The 18,410-nt window shown below is 41.9% G+C and overlaps 1 protein-coding gene and 1 long non-coding RNA gene across 2 annotated transcripts; both read right to left on the reverse strand.

Moving 5' to 3' along the window:
- Window positions 1-2,509: 2,509 nt before the first annotated feature.
- Window positions 2,510-14,130, reverse strand: LOC144215242 (monocarboxylate transporter 1-like). Its single transcript, XM_077744466.1, has 5 exons — window positions 13,933-14,130; window positions 9,133-9,391; window positions 6,037-6,180; window positions 5,156-5,956; window positions 2,510-4,636 (listed from the first exon to the last, which is right to left on the reverse strand). Exons 2-5 carry the CDS (start codon window positions 9,347-9,349, stop codon window positions 4,335-4,337), a joined length of 1,464 nt encoding a protein of 487 aa, XP_077600592.1. The 5' UTR covers window positions 9,350-9,391; window positions 13,933-14,130; the 3' UTR covers window positions 2,510-4,334.
- A 540-nt stretch (window positions 14,131-14,670) lies between these two features.
- Window positions 14,671-18,080, reverse strand: LOC144203680 (uncharacterized). The gene is made up of 3 exons (XR_013327747.1): window positions 18,003-18,080; window positions 15,509-15,678; window positions 14,671-15,334 (listed from the first exon to the last, which is right to left on the reverse strand). It is a non-coding gene; the product is annotated as an uncharacterized LOC144203680 (long non-coding RNA).
- Window positions 18,081-18,410: the final 330 nt, after the last annotated feature.

Below are 18,410 nucleotides of genomic sequence, written 5' to 3' on the forward strand. Positions count from 1 at the left end.
CCTGCGTTCAAATCCAGGTTGGTCCACCTGTGTGGTGTTTGCATGCTCTTCCCAGGCCTGCGTGGGTTTTCTCTGGGTCGACTGAATGGATATTCTAAATTGCCCCCAGGTATGAGTGTGCGTGTGAATGGTTGTTTGTATCCTTGTACTCTGCAATTGGCTGGCCACCGATTCAGGGTGTGCCCCGCTTCTGGCCCAAAGTCAGCTGGGTTAGCCTCCAGCACCCCTCGCGACCCTAGTGAGAATAAAGCGCTTTAGAAAATGAGATGGGATGAGATTCAGGACCCGAGTATGGCAGTCCTGGGTTAGAATAATCCAATTAAAATGTGAAATCCATGCTAAAACATGAAAATTGTCATTTCACAAGTTGTCAGTTAGTTTCAACTACCAGCTATCATACCACAAGTACAGTACAGCATTTTATGTTTCAATTGACGTTGCCATTTAACTGGCAATATCCAGTGGCTTTTTTTGCGGAAGGTGGTCAGGCCTCATTGGGCCGTGGCCATCGATGTGGTATTAAAAGGCCCGTTGATTTTCAGATGGATGAGAAGATTCAAGGGAAAGTGACACTTCAACACACTTAACAACCTTTCCCAGATGAGTCTCTTTACTCATTGGCTGCCATTGATGCACATGGACGTCCAATTTGCTTGATTGGATTGATATCAATTGCACTCAAACAGGATCATAAAGGATGCCACCGCCCTGACCACGCTCTTCCTCTGACTTCATTTGCTTTTTAATCATGTTAAGAGACAGCAGCAAGTCCAAGCAGCTGAATAATGAATACTTCCTCTACTCAACTCCTAAGTGGAGTCTTGCAAAGAGCTTTCCACACATCAGACACACATTGTGTGGCACTAAATGTCATATGTATGGTATGTGACCATGGATCATTGGTGGCTCCACTAAATAACTGAAAGCAAATTGCATGAGCCACGGCTGCAGATCTGTATATTAGGGGGAAGTATAACACTATACAGCAGAGAGAGACAGACTGCCGATTATTTTGTTGTGGCAGATGTTTTTGGTTGCCAAAATTAGTTTTCAACCCGTGTTCTCAACTTTCTGGTAAAAAAAATGCAAACAGATGCTGGAGAAATATCAAGGTGAGTAATTTTCACGAGCTGCCACAAAAATTGCCTACAAAATTAAACATCTTCATGTGAAGTAGAATCTATTTTACTGAGATACAAAAAAAAGTATGCTCTTGAGGTTTTGACCCATTGCCCTCTCCCTCACGAATATCAAGTACAAGTTGACTCCTGACAAACACGCCATCACAGCTCCATTGCACATTTACTGTGACAAGCTGGCAAGAGACCACCGGGTCAAAGTTTACTTTTTTTTTGTGCTGCCATCAATCAGCAAGTATGCAAGTCAAAGTAGGGAGCTTAGACTTTCAAAAGCTTGAAACTCACAACAACAACAAAAAAATGAAAAAATACTTCTGTATTTTACGCACTATAAGTTGTACTTTTTTCATCCTCAGGTGTGATTAATATAATCTTTAAGTACTACAAAATTTGGCATCTTCTGAAATGTTAAACTAGCCGCAAGAGGTCGCTCTTGGTTTGCAATGAAGAACCGACCTGGACTTAAACCCAGGACCCCAGAGCTGTGAGGCCGATGCTCTAACTACTTGTCCAACTGTGCCACCCACTATCAAAATAATGTGCTTTCTTATTATCAGAGTTCGTTTTTGGCTCTCCGGTTGGATTCCATTAGATGAAAAATGTTCGGAACCTCGTATCCTCACAAGGGTCACGGGGGTGCTTAAGCCTATCCCAGCTGACTTCGGGCACCAGACAGGTAACACCCTTAATTGGTGTCCAGCCAATTGCAGGCCACGAGGAGCAACAACAACAATTGTCCGTCTTTACAACGAGCCTGAAAGATGTTTGATTGTCAACAACAGAATGTTTGTTCTCCACCAACCAGCAGGAAGAGCACAGAATAACATATGGGCAAATGTCAGTTCATTAGCCCCCATATTAACCCATCCTGCTAAAGGGTACACCCTGAATTGGAGTTGGGGAGGTGTGGTAACAAAGAGACTGGCAACCATTCATGCATACACACTCGTGCCTAGGGACAATTTGCCAGAGCCCTGAAAGTAATTCAAGTCCTAGAAGTAGTCCAATCTTCCCTCGAGGTGACTGGACTGGTTGTTTTGGAAGATCTTTCGACCTGTCATTTGAGCAGACGTAATCAGTTTTCAGACTGTGAGTGAGAGAATGCATGTAAGCACTCCATTTATTTCCAAGTATTTCTATTTGAAGCCCTTTAGAATTGTTTTTCTGATTAATGAATTTGACTTGAGCTCATAGACTTTAAATTGTTTTAACGAACCTTTAATTTCAGCATTTTCCCGTCATAAAAATATCACATTTACGGTTATTAGTATGACACAATGCAGAACAAAGCCGTGTTTTTTAGAAATATCTCTTCATTTAAAAAAAAAAGTGTACTTTTTTTCTAAATAAAGATTGCAGTACAGCAAAAATAAAAAAGATACATTTTTATTAAACATGTGCTTCCATTCATTGTGAAAGGGTTTCATTTTGCGATTTGGTCCTAAAAGTCATTAATGACACGTTGCATGGGGTAAAATAAACATTAATATTGAAAAAATAATATTATAAAGACCTATAATAAATGGCTTTCTCAATAAATGTATTGCTTCCCAACAACCAGAGATCAGAGACTGATCAGAAAATCATTCAATACAAAAAAGTGCTCTTATCTATGCCAAACTTGAATAGAGACAGACAGAACCTTTACCGACATTTCTTAACTATAAACTGCCTTTTTTTGCAAATATTGACTGCTTAACAGCTATTTAACGATCCTACACCACCATATTGTAGACTTGCAGCTTTCCATTTTGAAATAATTTTGCCTGTACTGATAATTACAGGAGTTTGTAAAGTTAATTAAGGGGGGCATATGATAAAATAGTACATTATACTTAGAATGATGGTAAATGCTCTTCCATTGGATGGCAGAAGGTGTGATGCCTTTCATACAACACAATGACAAATTCACATTTCTACACTAAGACAATTGGTTCAATGATACATTGATCCGCATTGATACATTGATAGGTTAAGCAACGATCCAATCCAATAAATTCAGGCAAAACTATCAACATGGTCATCTTTTAGATGAAGTTTTATTTGACGAAATTGTTTTCATTCCAATGTCGGAAATGTTTCATAATGTTGTCAAAAACGATAAAATTGCTGGTATCTTTTTCTATTTAACTACAATAAATGTCAATGGTTGACATAAATGTGGAAATCGTATTGCATTAAATCAATTAAATGCAGTTGAATTATTGCAGATTTTGTAAAATCGAGAAATACTGTTCAGAAAAATTGATACATTTTGAGTGGTTTTGCCACCAGGACTTTTTTTGGTTGGGGGTTCAAATGTGCCTTGGTTAAAAAAATATATGTAGGAAAACCCAACAATAATGCAACAATGAACCAAAAACATTTGAACGTGACAAAAATCTAAAAAAAAAAAAAAAATAGGATTCACATCTGGAATCTGGTTAATACTGTTATATTAAGCAAGAAAAGATAAATGGTGAATTTCTGATTTGCTGTAGGGGAAAATTCCTTTCCTTGCTGGTTTTGCTTTTAGGGGATTCACAACATTTTTTGGCACAAACGACAAAGTGACTGTAAAATAGTTGACACATTCTGTAGCATCATGTAAAAACAACACACACACACTCACCTTCATTTTGCTTGTAAATATTGAGCTCAAATAATGATTAGTTGCCACTTGTGTAGCTTTGGGTGAATGGCAAGTTGAAATAGTGTCTCATCCATCACTTGCACACGCATTATGGCAGCTGGAGACCCTGAGAGAACGCCCTCTTCCGAGTGATTCAAAAATCCTACCAGTATAATTCAGTCCTCCCTCTCCTATTTGTGTTCCCTGCAGGCACGTCAATACGCTAAACACTATAACAGACCAATACAAATGTGTGTGTGTGCCCTGCTAAAAAACAAAAAACAAAACTAACACACCAACAACAGCCGATGAGCTTCAATACTGGTTTCGTTGTCTTTTTTTTAAAACGCTGGAATGATTAAGGACAATGGCTACCAGCAGGATACCAAACACAATAGTTTTCACAGGCAGAAAGTTGAGTTCACTATCCAGACCAGTTTAGTGCTTTTTCCCTGCTGGTAGCTGATGTCGACGGCGGAAATAAACAATAAAACCAGTATGGGTGCTGACTTACTGTTTTTAGCAGAGATCAAGTATGTGTTTGTAAAGGCGTGCGTGAGCAACTTGTAGAGTCTGTCTCACTTCTACACTGTGTTCTCGTCCATCTTGGAGTCCTCTTCTGGTCTTGCGGCGTCGGGTTTGGCATCAGGTCCTGCCTCGAGCGTGGCGTTGCCCTCCTTGGAGGGGGAGGCGGGGGCCAGCATGGCGGCGCACTCCTCATGAGGCTGGCACCGCACTTGTTGCTTCTCCTCCTCGTCCTTCTCTCGCGCCAGAAGTTTGTAGTTGATGCCCATGCCAGCAAAGAGGAAAAGGCTGGCCACGATGAGGATGATTCCTGATGAGATGTATGTGTAGTCGTAATGCTGGTAGTAGTTGTAGAAGCTCCCTGTGATAGAAGGACAAAATGAAAGAGCAGCGCGTGAGCACGCTTGAGAGGTTTTCATGGAAAACATGAACAAAATGCCTTATTAACATAGTGAATGTATTGGAAAATGCTTGCCATTGACCTTAAAATGTTTACTCTTTAGGTCCAAAATGAGAATTTGAACCATTTTTATGGCACTATAGAGGAAACTGGAAAAAAATTGAACTGGTGGGGATAATTGGATATATAATTAGAGACAAAAGAAATAATAGAATATTTACTGTTGAACTTTTCCATTTTTTTTAAATAAAGATTTTGTAAAAAAGAAAGATTATCCATCATTTTTTGATTAAAAACATTTTTTTTGTTTCTCCTACTTTTATAAAGTGAATATATTGGAAAATAAAGATGAAAAATATACATTTAAAAAAAAAAAAGTCTGAACTTGACAACTACTACTCGTTCTACAGACTCCTGCCTAATCGGAGTGGTTGGGTGGGTAGTAAATCCCAGTCGAAATGGAACGGGCATCAATCCTACCTGTTAGCGGCGGGCCGAGCAGCACAGGGGCGCACTCCACAATGGTGACCAGGCCCACGGCGGAGGAGAACCTCTGCGCCCCCACCAGGTCCATGAGAGTCTCGAAGAGCACCGAGCTGAGCCACCCGAAGGCAAAGCCGAAGAAGATGGCGTAGATGACGAAACCCGTGTAGTCGTTGGAGAGTGGCGCCATGACGTGACACACGCCGTTGTAGAGGACCGCGGCAGCAAAGAAATACTGCACGCGTGGTCGGACCCACTTGGTGTTGGCCAGGAGGCCCATGGAGGGCCGCGCGAACATGTCGACGAAGGCCAGCACGGACAGCAGAAAGGCCGACTTCTCCTTGCTGATTTCTTTGCTCTTGGCGAAATTGGAGAGGAAGACGAGCGGCGCGAAAAGGCCGAAGAACATGATGACGTTGCCCAGCAGGTAGAGCAGGAAGCCTCTGTGCTTGAACAGCGTCAGGTCGATGAAGGAGTTGACCGTCTGCAGCACCGTCTTCTTCGGCTTCGCCCCCTCGACCGATTCGGACGGCGGGGACGCCACCGGCGCTTGCGCCTTGGGTCCGATGGGCCGCATGAGCGAGCCGGCCACACAGCAGTTGAGCAGAAGTCCCCCCAAAATGAGGAAGCTCCCCCTCCAGCCAAACTGGTCATACAGCCACGAGTTAAGCGGCGCCAACGTGGACAGGAAGACGGGGCTGCCGGCCATGGCGATGCCGTTGGCGATGGGGCGCCGCTTGTAGAAGTACTTGCCGATCATGGTGAGGGCGGGGTTCAGGTTAAACGCCAAGCCCAGTCCTGATTGAGAGTGACCAACATTAAATTCAAAGTTTCAGGGAGAAATGAGTGCTTGTCTAATAGTAACCCCGCCCCCTCACCGCCGATCACCCCGATGAAGAAGTAGAGCTGCGGCACCGTGTTGCAGAAGGAGGAAGCGACCAGTCCCGACCCCGCTAGACAGCCGCCAAGCAGGATGATTGGTCGGCTGCCGAATCGGTTAACCAGGATGCTGCTGATTGGACCTGAATGTACAGTAAATAGAATAAACAGCTTGTCATGCATTTACCTAAGTCCTAGTTAAAATACAGGAACAATTTGCTTTTAATTGTGGTTGACATATTAGAACGTCCCAGCGCTGTTGACTGTTAGCAGATTGCTAAGTAGGTCTCAAATGAAAACAAATCAATTGTATAGTATATGGTAATGAAAGTAACTTCAAGAATGCAATAAGCCATGAGCAAGAAAAAAAATCTATATCAATACTAAATAAAATAAAATCAATTGATGAAAATGAACTTCAAAAACTCATTTAGAATTTTTAAAAAGAAGAACACAGATTTAAATAAGTGTTTTTTTTTTTGCTCTAGGATTTGGATGTACTATTGTTTTCCTTGGACTATTTTATAAATCTATTGTGACCTCACATATCAAAGCGTTTAAAAAATAATTTACAGCCTTTCCCACTTAAAACGGATTGTGCTTCGATAGAAACATACAACTGATGTTTTCCAATAACAATTACCCCCTTTTACTAACTAACTCAACACATTCTCATACAAAAAAATGAACCACCAACTCTTGCCTAATTTTTCTACAACATGGTATAACTTGCATTAAAAGATGTGTATTTATGGCTCAAAGCAATAGAAAACTACCGAAATCATTCGAAATCTAGCATTAGAAATGATGAAACCCTACTTCTAACCACAGGGTGACGTTGTGTGATCAAAATTGGAAAAGCAGACCAGGTGCAGATTGCATCATTTCACATCACTGCTCTCATTTGTGAACCATACGTCAGAGTCTAAGGAGACCCTGAGCTTCAACACGAAGCCTTTTACATTTGCATTTGTGATGGACCTCGGTCAGGTTGGAAGTCACGCTCACGTCAATCACAACAACAGAAAACTGTGAGGAAGGGGGCGAGAGAGACGTGATCCCTCGTGCCTGCCTCGCGTGCCGCTTATCGGGCTGGCTATGAATGGAAGCTCACATGGATTGACACGAAGAAAATCCAGAGCACCAGAGCAGCCGACCCAGTTATCGTCCTCAATAAAGTGAAGCCCGGCATAACCACTAAATAAAAAGGAAACTGGAGCTACAAATCCAAGCCACGATGGCTTGCCGTGAATTATCTATTTCTTAAGTGCCGGGCAAGGATTTTGTCTATAAGGTGTCCCAGAATAATGCAAAAAGGGACCATTGATGAAGTTGAAAATTACGTATATAGAGGGGCCAATAAGTATTTGGCAAAACATTTGCACACCCAAAATCCTTCATTCCCCCAGTAAATTCTCCCACTCAGTCACAAACCCTGTAACATTTCCCGTTCTTTATTTACACAACTTTAATGAGAGTCGTGAGAGGAAAGAATATCTCTGAACACATTTACAGCCATTCCAGGATTTTTAAAGACGCCAAGTTTGTGACGTAGCTCAACCATATGGATTTTATTATCCATTGTGTACATTGTGTTATATGAGAAGAAACTCGTTGATCCCATGCAACTGGGTGATTCAAATGGATGAGAGAATGCAGAAGGACACACACTAGGTGGTGAGCCAAATTTGTATCTGTGAACAGGTGAGACTAGTATAGCCAATGAGCTTCAGCTATTGAGGTTCTTTTGAAGCTGGTTTGGAACACTTGTATGAATAAACTCTTGCAGCAAGCCTGAATCTGAGCGGAATGAGAGTGTGCAGAGCAACAAATGAGCGCTGAAGCTCTTTGTCGCTATCTGGCAAAACTCAAAGAGGCCAGTGAGGAGTGCTCTCACAGGGATTATATAAACATGGGCTGCTTCCCCTCCCTGCCATCATTTATCTCACTGGACTTGACTCACTTGCGAGAGTGAGTCCACGTCTATAACGCTTTTCTTTTGGAGTGCATCACTTTTTGTCTTGATGGAGTCCATCCTCCAAGAAACGAGAAGGAAATCTGAAAACCGAGCTAAGGGAAAAAAAATCTGATAAAACCGAAAAAGACACACTGAATGTATTCAGCCTCAGCATGACTTACCTCCCACACACTAAAGCCAGGCCTTTCCTGCCCGCCAGCTACAAAAAGTTAAATACGAGTAAACGGTCGGCACTCCCACTTGACGGCTGACTGTCAACAAAAACTCTTTTGTCTGTTATCAGGTTACTGAAATTTGAGAGGGGCAATCTTTGGAACAAGACTCCAAAGTGCAAAATTATAAATACTAGATTGATGGCCAGGGACAATAATATAATAATGCAGAATGAGTCATCAACTGACGGATCAGATGTGGCTCAAGAGAACAGATTGAATTGTGAAATCAGGAAAAGGTGGAAAGGGAAATGGCAGATAACAGATGAAAAAATCTAGCAATTCAACATCTGGCTTCTGTTATTCCTTTAAAATCTATTCTTTCTCCCTAAACTTATGGGTGCCTTGATAAAATGCACATGGAAGTCTTTGGAGGCTGACGAGGTTCGTGTGGAGAACATAATGCAGTTTGAAAACGCTGACTGTGACTAGACGTGAAATGGGATCCAAAATAAACCAGAACTACAAAAATACATTCATTCCTTCGTTCATTCATCTTCCATACTGCCCATCTTTGAAAGGGTTGCGTGGGTTGCTGGAGCATAACCCAACTGTCTTTGGGCCAAAGGCAGACTACACCCTAGACTGGTCGCCAGTCAATCGCAGAGCACACGGAGAGACAAATGACCATCCTTACTTCCAATCATAATGCTACCAGTTAAGAAAAGAATGAAAGGTACTATGAAGTTTAAAAAAAATAAACATTTCCCAATAAAATATTGCACTGTCACATTGTACCATGAAATGCAACCACATTTAGAAAAATAACTATTTTTTGTGATTTTTCCACTCAGATAACTACTAGGACTACTATCAGAATTAGGGCACTTTTTGAGAATCACTAGTTTCAAGTGAAAAGAAAAAAAAGTACACTTGTTTGAATGCTCATCCAGCACCCCTCTTACCTCCCGCGTACATGACGGCCAACATGATGGAGGAGATCCAGGACACTTGACTGGGCGTGGCGTCAAAGATAACCTCAATATCTTTGAAGAAGACTGTTATTGATTTCGGGAAAGCGTAGGAGAAGCCAATGGAGATGAAGGCCCCCAAGACCACAGCCCAGCCCCAACCCCCTTCGGGTGGAGTGTACCCTACAGGGCCCCCCAATGGTGGAGGCATGTCTGTTCAGGGAGACCGAGATGATCTTCCAGCAGAAAAAACCTGCAGACAAGGGATGGAAAGTTTCAATGAACATGGAAGGTAGACAGTTAATGCTTAGATTTCCCGGTGCCAGGTACGTTCTGATTAGATAGAAAATATGCAAAGGGAGGCTAGGAGGGGATTTAGGAAGGAGGAAACCATCGCTATGTTGAGCACCACATTACAAGTTAGATACATTTGTGTTATGTTATCAACACAAAGTTTAATTTCACATAACTTCAGATAAGCAGCTCCTAACTCTAACTAGCTTAGGATGTCTTTTCGATAGTTCAAATTTATGTTCGAACAATGACACTCCAGGTATTAGTTTTGGACTTAAAACTGTCTGCAGAATAAATGAAAAAAAATTCAATTTAAAATCAATATGTATTCCGATCTATGAATCAGATTTTAAGGTTCAATAACTACTAAACAAGAGATCGAACATATTATTGATGTGCTGTTGCATTGACAGAAGTACTACAGAAGCAAGAAGTACTACAGTGCGGTGGGTCTAACATTAAACCCATCATTTTGGTCAAATTTAAGCAAATGAGGAAAAAAAATTGCACCCACAACCCCTCCCCCCGGTCTGTGAGAAAAAGGGAAGAGCTTTACTAGACCATGGTGACAAAAAAGTTGGGGCTTAATGCTGTACAAAACAATCAAATGTTAACTGGATAAAACAAATTGAAATTGACAACATGTTGTTGTTATTCATTTACAAGCATGCCCATGTTCTCTTTAGTCCACATCTAGTTGTCAATAACCACAATTGATCAATCATTACACTGCTACAAAGTTGGCAGAACATCTTAAATGTCTTATGGGGTCACATCATTTTCTTAGAATTTTTGGTAGTCTATTCTCACAGTAGCAAGAGCGTGAGAATGCAGATACAGGAAAATACATTTTAGACATAAATAGATTGGTAATAAATAAGTGAATAAACACATAAATATATAAATAAATACGTTTGTTGCTGAAATATATAGATATATAAATATACATACATACACATAAATGTACATTTATACATATGGTTGGTCTTAACATTCAGCCATGTTTGAATGTTCTTATCTTTGCCTTCATTTTTGATTTAATTCAATTACCTAATGGTCTATGTCGGCCAAATAGTCCAATCATACAAAAGGCCTCGCCGCAGCGACACCTGACAGGACAATCCCAAAGCTACAACAACAACAGCCTATTTATTAGCGTGATTGTTTTCTACGTCTTGGGACGACCATCTCCCATTAGATGGGCATGTTAACTTGGCAGCTAAATGCGCTCCTCTTCCCTTCTTCACAGAGATAACATCCGGCTATTAAGCACCATTCCATGGGATACTCTCCAAGCCAATATGGTTGACGCGGCTGTGTCTTCCATGTCACTCCAAATCCTTTTCCAGAAGACCTGGACAATCAACCTTTGACCGCAAGCGATAGTTATCCACCAGACAAGACAAACAATTGTGGACTGGACCGTCACATAAGCTATCGGGATTAATTCTATTGTTGAGATTTATGCAACAACAACTTCAGAATCACAAGCTGGGATCCATAAAACAAACTGCAAATCTAATCTTAAAAGAGTACATAGAGTACACATGCTGCCTATTTCACTCAAAAGGTCAGCAATTTTTCTTAAGTGAAAAAACGTAATTATTTCCGAAGATTTGGGGGAAAAAAAGGCCTGTAGGTGGAGTATTTTATTGCATTACAAAGACTTTTTAGAGAACCCTAATTAAAAAAGGCAACCAATAGAAGTCTTTACACAGACTTGATAAAACAGTAGTCAAACTAGGCAACAACAAAAAAAGGAAGACGCCACTTGAGGCCACATCAGGAAGTTGGAAACAGCACACACGTGGTTGATTAGGAACTCCCCCAATCTAATGCTGTCATGCGTACACATGCTTGTGCAAACACTGGATTGGGTCCACCGAGGCTGGCTTGCAGATACCCACACAGCCTGAAAAGCCATTTAAAATCGGCACAGACAGTGCTTCCTGTTCTTTACAAGAATGTGACGACCACACCAGAAACGTTGCCAGATGCACGTACAATTCCATTCATGACAACAAACACAGGACAAACTCCAAAATGCAACACATTGCCACGCACAAGGGCAAGAAGAACACATTTGTTCATGCCAGGACACAGAGGCCATGCAAAAGGGGTGTTTCTTCTCGGGCCAATGGGTTCCTTAACCAGTGTTAAGACTGCAGTGTCAGTTTCATTTTCATTTTCATGAGCAAAAAATGCTCAACGTGTGTGTGATTGAAAAATCGACCATCTGAAAACTGCAAGTGTAGTTTTAGGCAAAGATTGAAGCGTAATCCTGACAAAAAAAAGAGATTTAATGCAAACAAGCCCATTTAAAATTAGAAGTTTACTATCTTAATTGTAAAATACATCTAAACTGATTTGAATCCAGAACTGATCCTGATTTTGCACTCATGTAAACACCACACGACATAAAAAAACACTTTGAACTTTAAATGCTGTCAAATCTGATCAAACATTTAAATAAATCATTTAAATTACTTGACCCGTGACACGACTCATGGGGTGCCATTGACGGCGCAAGACGCCCAATTCATTTAGGAACTCTTTGCAAATGAACATCAATCCATTCTATTCAAGCCTTAAAGCACTGATTTTTTCTTTCTTTTTTGATAACATGGATTAACTCCATATGTTGCAGGCATGGATTACCTCCATATGTTGAGGGTTTAAGAAAAAGACTTATCTTGAGAAGCCTGAGGGAAGATTCATGGCAAGTAGAAAGAGTCCTTTAGAGGGGCTCTACATATTTCATATTCAATGTAACTTTGTTGCTATTTTTGGATGCTCGAGTTTGCTGGGTCAGCGGGTAGTAATGTTGAACTCGGCACAATTCATGTTTTGGTTTCTCCATGAAAGAACTTATTGTTGAATCCAATTTTTGAAACTTGGTTCAGAAATGCAACCATGGCAGGCCAAAATCAGTTCAGTGTCTGCAACTTGCAAGGAACCAAATTCGAAGACGGAAGTTGCAACTTACAGGAAGCCCATTAAAAGTAGGCGCTCACAGTCTAGTAAAGGAAATGACGCTACTGCCCGGGCGGCGTTATGAAGAAATTAACGGAGTCCTCTGTGTGTTCACGCTGACAAAAATCATTAAAATGCACAGACAAAACAATGAGTTAACGGTATTGTGATCAGTGAGTGAGTGACTTCCTGAGCTTGGTGTGTCGAGTTGCATAATCTTGGCTAGCACATTGATCCAACCAACATGGTCGCACAATGCTCACACGAAAGGTCAGTAAGCTATCTGTCCCCTTCAACGCAAACTTTTTTGTCGGAAGCTTCTAAACTGTTACTCGGGGGGCCAAGTCCATTTTTGGGGGTGGATCATTGGCAGAGTATAAATGGCAAAGGGAATTGCCATTCATGCTTCATGCCTTTTTTCCTCATTAATTGATGTACTTTCAACACTGAAACATGTATTAAGAGTAAAAAAAAAATTAAAAATGTAAAAGTCATGTCACTCTTTCTTGCATTTTTGAGTACATGAAGAAAGTTAGCGACCTCCCCCATGTGAGAACACTTATGTCCATGTAAGGCTGAAAATAAAGACCTTTTTAGACTGGAGAAGATTTGCTAATACGTAACTTCATTTGATGATTTTGTGCTGATTTATCCCAGGGACTAGAAGCCGAGGTTTTAAAACTTAATACTAACACAGCAATATATAAAGCAATGATACACATCTAATTTTCTGAACCGCTTTATCCTCATTAGGGTCGCTTGGGTGCTGGAGGCAAACCCAGCTGTAGGAAACGGACAACTATGCACACTCACACCAATACCTAAGGACAATTTAGAGTGTCCAATCAGCCTACCATGCATGTCTTTGGAATATGGGAGGACACCAGAGTACCCGTAGGAAACCCATGCAGGCCCGGGGAGAACATGCAAACTTCACACAGGTGGACATTGCTTGGATTTGAACCTAAAACCCCAGAGCTGTAAAGCCGATTCGCTAACCACTCGCAGCACTGGCCCGCCGCGGTGATACGATGAAAATACTTTGTTTTTTTAAATAACCTTTTAAATACTAGTGTTCAGTTCAACAAATGAACGCCCAGGCAGCTCTTGGCTGTCATTGACGTTGCTAGACGTCCAATCCATTTCGACTGGGCAGGCTAGAAACGATCATTGGCTTCTAAATGGTGCTTATAAATAAGCATGCACATCCGATTTAATCAATTTGAAGTCTCGTTAATGCTATGCACAAATGTACTCATTCAACGCGCGTAGGGAGGGACGCGTTGTCGTCTGACGCCTGGCGGGGGCCGACCACACGCCGGCCAGCTATCCAGATGCGCCCCGGGGAATGTGATGCGGGTCGTGGGAGGGGGGGCGAAAAGCACCCCAGGGATCCATCACACCACCACCGAAGCGCAGACGGACTTCGAGGTGGGCTCACCGGAACACGATTTCGCTTGATGGGGAGCCACGCGGCGGCTGCAGCTTTTGTCTGTCTCGCGCATGAAATAAGGAAGAAAGACACACCTCGTTTGCAAGGCTTCTGGTGTTGTCCGACGGGATCGACACGCAGGAAGATCCGATCGGAGGATGGTTAGTTGTTTGCTTGGCTCCTAAGCGTACTGATTGAGTGGATGGACGAGGACTGGATGACGAAGACCCACTGACAGGCACTGCGCATGCGCGTAAACGCTCCTCTCCAACACTGACGGAATCTCACGCACGGAGCAAACCAAGCCAATGACATCAGAGATGATGTGACGTTGCTCCACACCCACCCACCCACGGATTTTTTTCATTCATTCATTTTCTGAACCACTCACAAGGGTCGCGGGGGGTGCTGGAGCCTTACCCCAGCTAACTATAGGCACCAGACATGGGACATCCTGAATTGATGGCTATTCAATCGCATGGCATAAGGAGATGGACAATTTATCAAGCCCACATTCATACCTAGGGGAAATTTAAAGTGTTCATCTAGACTACCCTGTATGTTTTGTCCCTGGAGAAAACCCACAGAAAGCAAGATTGAATCCTAGACCTCAGGACTGTGAGGCCGGCACACCAACCACTCAACCGCTGGGCCGCCGTATTAAGATAAGAAAAATTGTAATATTTTTAGTAATAGAGAGATTCATGTTGACTCATCAAACAAGAAACAAAAGCAGAAACGCCCAAAACAAACTTCCCAAAATTCTTTGAGAAAAAACAATGAAGAAGTGTTTTATTCATATTTATGTGTTCACAAAGCCGCACTTATTCTGCTTTCCATTCCAATCAAATGAAACTTGTCTTTCCCGTCTTGCATTAAATTCATTTCATAAGTAAGGCCTAAAAGATGGCGCCGCACTCTAATATTTGACAAGCTAAACACATTAGAACTTGTTCACAGGCGGTTGTTTAGACATGCAAATGAATGTACACTAGAAATCGTGAAAACAGGATACGCCCAGGTTTGGTTGCCAGGCAACCAGTTTGTGACTTCTAAAGTGTAATCCAGATTAAAGAGGTCAAAGTAGGATAGTTTGTTAATGCAAAACATGGAGGCTATGTTATCTTATTTGACAGCTTTCCAAGAGAAATAAATATTAGCAAATATAACCATTTAAAAAACTATCACTAGTCAGTCCAAATGCGAGAGGTTAGCGTGTCGGCCTCATAGTGGTGGGGTCGAAGGTTCAATCCCTGTGTGAAGTTTGCACGTTAACCTGGGCTTTCATGGGAATTTTCTGGGTACTCCAGTTTCTTCCCACATTGCAAAGAAATGCATGATAGGCTGGTTGAAGACTTTCAATTGCCCTTAGGTACGAGTGTGTGTGGGAATGGTTGTCCGTCTCCTGGTGTCCTGCGATTGGCTAGCCAACAATTCAGGGTGTCGCCCGCTTGATGCCTGAGGTCAGCTGGAATAGGCTCCAGCACCCCTACGAGCCTTGTAAGGGTAAGCGGTACAGAAAGGACAAAGTATTTTAGCATTCATAAGACTATTTTGTATGTTTTTAACGGAAAAAAAGAAGTGTATTTATTGATTGTAAGAATACATTTAAAAATAAAAGTTAAAGGCAATCTTTTCTTTTGAAAGCCAAATTTTGGATTTCTCACGTACATTTCGGAGGACAATTGTTGCCTGTGGGCCACCATGTCATCCCACGCCATGTCTCGCCGCTCACTTGCTTCAAACATGGACACCTCTGTGTTTATTTGCTCCCGTGACCTCTATCGGCCGCTCCGTCGAGCAGATGACCTTTCGTTGTGGGAGTGTGTCCTCGGGCCTCCCTAAGGCAACAAAGAGGAGACCACAAGATTCACAAATTGTGCTGTTGCTTTGTCCCTGCGGATTGCAATAACAATGAGCGTAAAAGCAAAATATAAAGGAGGGAGGCTCCATCTTTTAATGAGAAACACATTTTGTTTGGTTTGGATTGCGATGTGTGCCCAACGCAGCCTGAAAAAAAGTAAACCATCATGGAATTGTGTTTAGGATGGCTGGAGCTTTCGATTCCACACACACACTTGACTGAGTTAAAGCAACAAGAGAGCTTACTGTCTACTCTACTATGTCTTACTGAACTCTTGACGGGTTAGCGCGCCAGCCTCACAGTGGGAGTCCTCGGTTCAAATCCAAGTTGGTCCACCTGTCTGGAATTTGCATGTTCTCCCCGGGCCTGTGTGGGTTTCCTCCGGGTACTCCGGTTTCCTACCACATTCCAAAAACATGCATGGTAGGCTGACTGAACACTGTAAACTGCCCCTACGTGTGGGTGTGCGTGTGAATGGTTGTTCTTTGTCTCTGTGTGCCCTGCGATCAGCTGGCCACTGATACAGGGTGTCCCCTGCCTCTGACCCGAAGTCAGCTGGGATAGTCTCCAGTACTCCCAGCAACCCTATTGAGGATAAAGCGTTTCAGAAAATGAAAGAAAAAAAACCTCTTGACGGCTCTTTTTGTTACGCGAATGGCACGTAATGGACTGCTTCGCGAAATTAATGGCAATTCTGCATCGAAATATCGAATATTACATTAGGAATATAACAAACTAAAATAACTAAAAGCTTTTCCATACATGCATGTTATTTGTGCAAAATGTTTCAAGGGTCACCATTGATCTTGTTATCTCGCCCTTCATGTCGTTGAACTGGTCAGGAACATGTTAGTGCCGGTAGAACTCAAAACCCCTCTTACCTTTGGCACAATTGAATTGTGGGGGGGTGGGGGGGTTATATTTTTATGCATGTGAGCAGTTGTGGTTTATAAGCGCCCCTGGCGTTCAATATCAAGCTCCCATGGTATGCTGTTTGCTTAGGAAAATGAATTACCCTTCATTTTTAACATAATTCTAGAGGAACCTGTAAGTAACTCTGGTTTTGTGTTCCAATTTTCCTTGGCAGCGGGTCTTATTGTTATCTCATTTTGACAAATTTCACAAATGCAATGTGTCAACCAATGAATCAAATGTCAAATTAGCAAAACCAGTTCAGTGCTCATAGCTTGCTCTATATACTGGAGTGTGGGTTGGAAGTTTCTGATGTATGGGAAGCAGATTTCTCCACTCTGTAACTATGCGATCTGCATACCAACCATTCAAACATCTGGATTTAATCTGCAGTACTGTAGTTGGAAGATTTATGACTGTATTCCTAACAGCCAGTGATTTGGATATGCTCAAAATTCATGGAATTGTCTGCCTCAGAAAGTGTTGCGCAGTTGAATGGTTCAAAGTTCTTGAAGGCAATGGGGGTAGTGGATTGTGAGGGGGTACTTTTGCTTCTGTGAATCTGCATGCAGATTGTTTGGTCATTTGTCTTCCAACTAGTATTTCATTTTCCCAAGCTGTCCAGGCCCCTAAGTATCAAAGCACACCCATACAACAATATTCCTTCAACCATTCTTCAAAACCTTTGATGCTGCTCTTCACTTTCGTCCACACACAGCGCCGTGCGTTTGTCCCAAACAAACCAATGTATGAAATTTGCTAAAAGTACTGTGACAGGACATGAAACGATTCAACTTTTGTCATTTTCCTCCATCCCTGCATTGAATTGATAGTCGGCCGAACTGCGCAGATATGTGTTCTTGTGAGACAAGTGGGAGTGAAAAGGAATGTTTCGGTTTTATGACCTGGCTCTCATGCAGAGGTTGGACCTCGCCACTCCACCTCAGCTATGGGGCTCGTCTGTTTTCAGGCTTTTGGAGCAAATGGAAAGACAGCCTGGTTTTGTGGATTAAACAGTTCCAGAGAGTTGTCTTGAGAGAAGTTGTTGTCAATACCACTCTTCATCTTGCAGCCCTAGTGCTCGCCATTTGTCACATTCGTGAGATTGTGGGATTTCACACGGCAAGACCTCTTCACAAAGCCAGCAACAAGTTACCAAAAAACAGAATTTGAAGAAAATCTTTCAATAGTAAAAAAAAAGTTAAAATTAAGACATTGTTTCTTAAGCTTTTGACAACAAATAGCGCCTTTGACAAATAGTTGCACCATCATGTGTAGAAAGTACAAAAGTTGATGTAAAATATGACTTAAACACTTCTAGATGTACTCAAATACACTATTAAAGCATTTTCAGTACTAATGAATAGACTGAAACAATCCATATGTTACCTAAACATTCTTCTATTTACTGCAGGGGTGCCGAACTTCTGTCCTCCAGTCTGTTTTCCATGTCTCCTTCCAACAACAGACTTGAATGAAATGATCAACTCATCAGCAAGCTTTCTAGAAGCTTGATAATGATCCTGATAATTTGATTCAGGTGTGTTGGTGGATGGAGACATGGAAAACAGAATGGTTAGAATCCCTCCAGCACCTGAGTTGGGCACCCCTTGGCTTCTAATCACATCCAATCTGATCCTCCCAAAAAGTCATCTGAAAACTTTTTAAATGTTTTGTTTTTTCTTTCAATTGACCACATCTGTCTTGTTGTTTAGTTCATGTCATTCTCAGATGTTCAGGATCAACTACTGAATCGAAATGGATCTTCCAAGTTACGGAATCTTTGTAGAATTGGCC

This window comes from Stigmatopora nigra, chromosome 1, assembly GCF_051989575.1.
Source record: "Stigmatopora nigra isolate UIUO_SnigA chromosome 1, RoL_Snig_1.1, whole genome shotgun sequence".
Lineage (NCBI taxonomy): Eukaryota > Metazoa > Chordata > Actinopteri > Syngnathiformes > Syngnathidae > Stigmatopora > Stigmatopora nigra.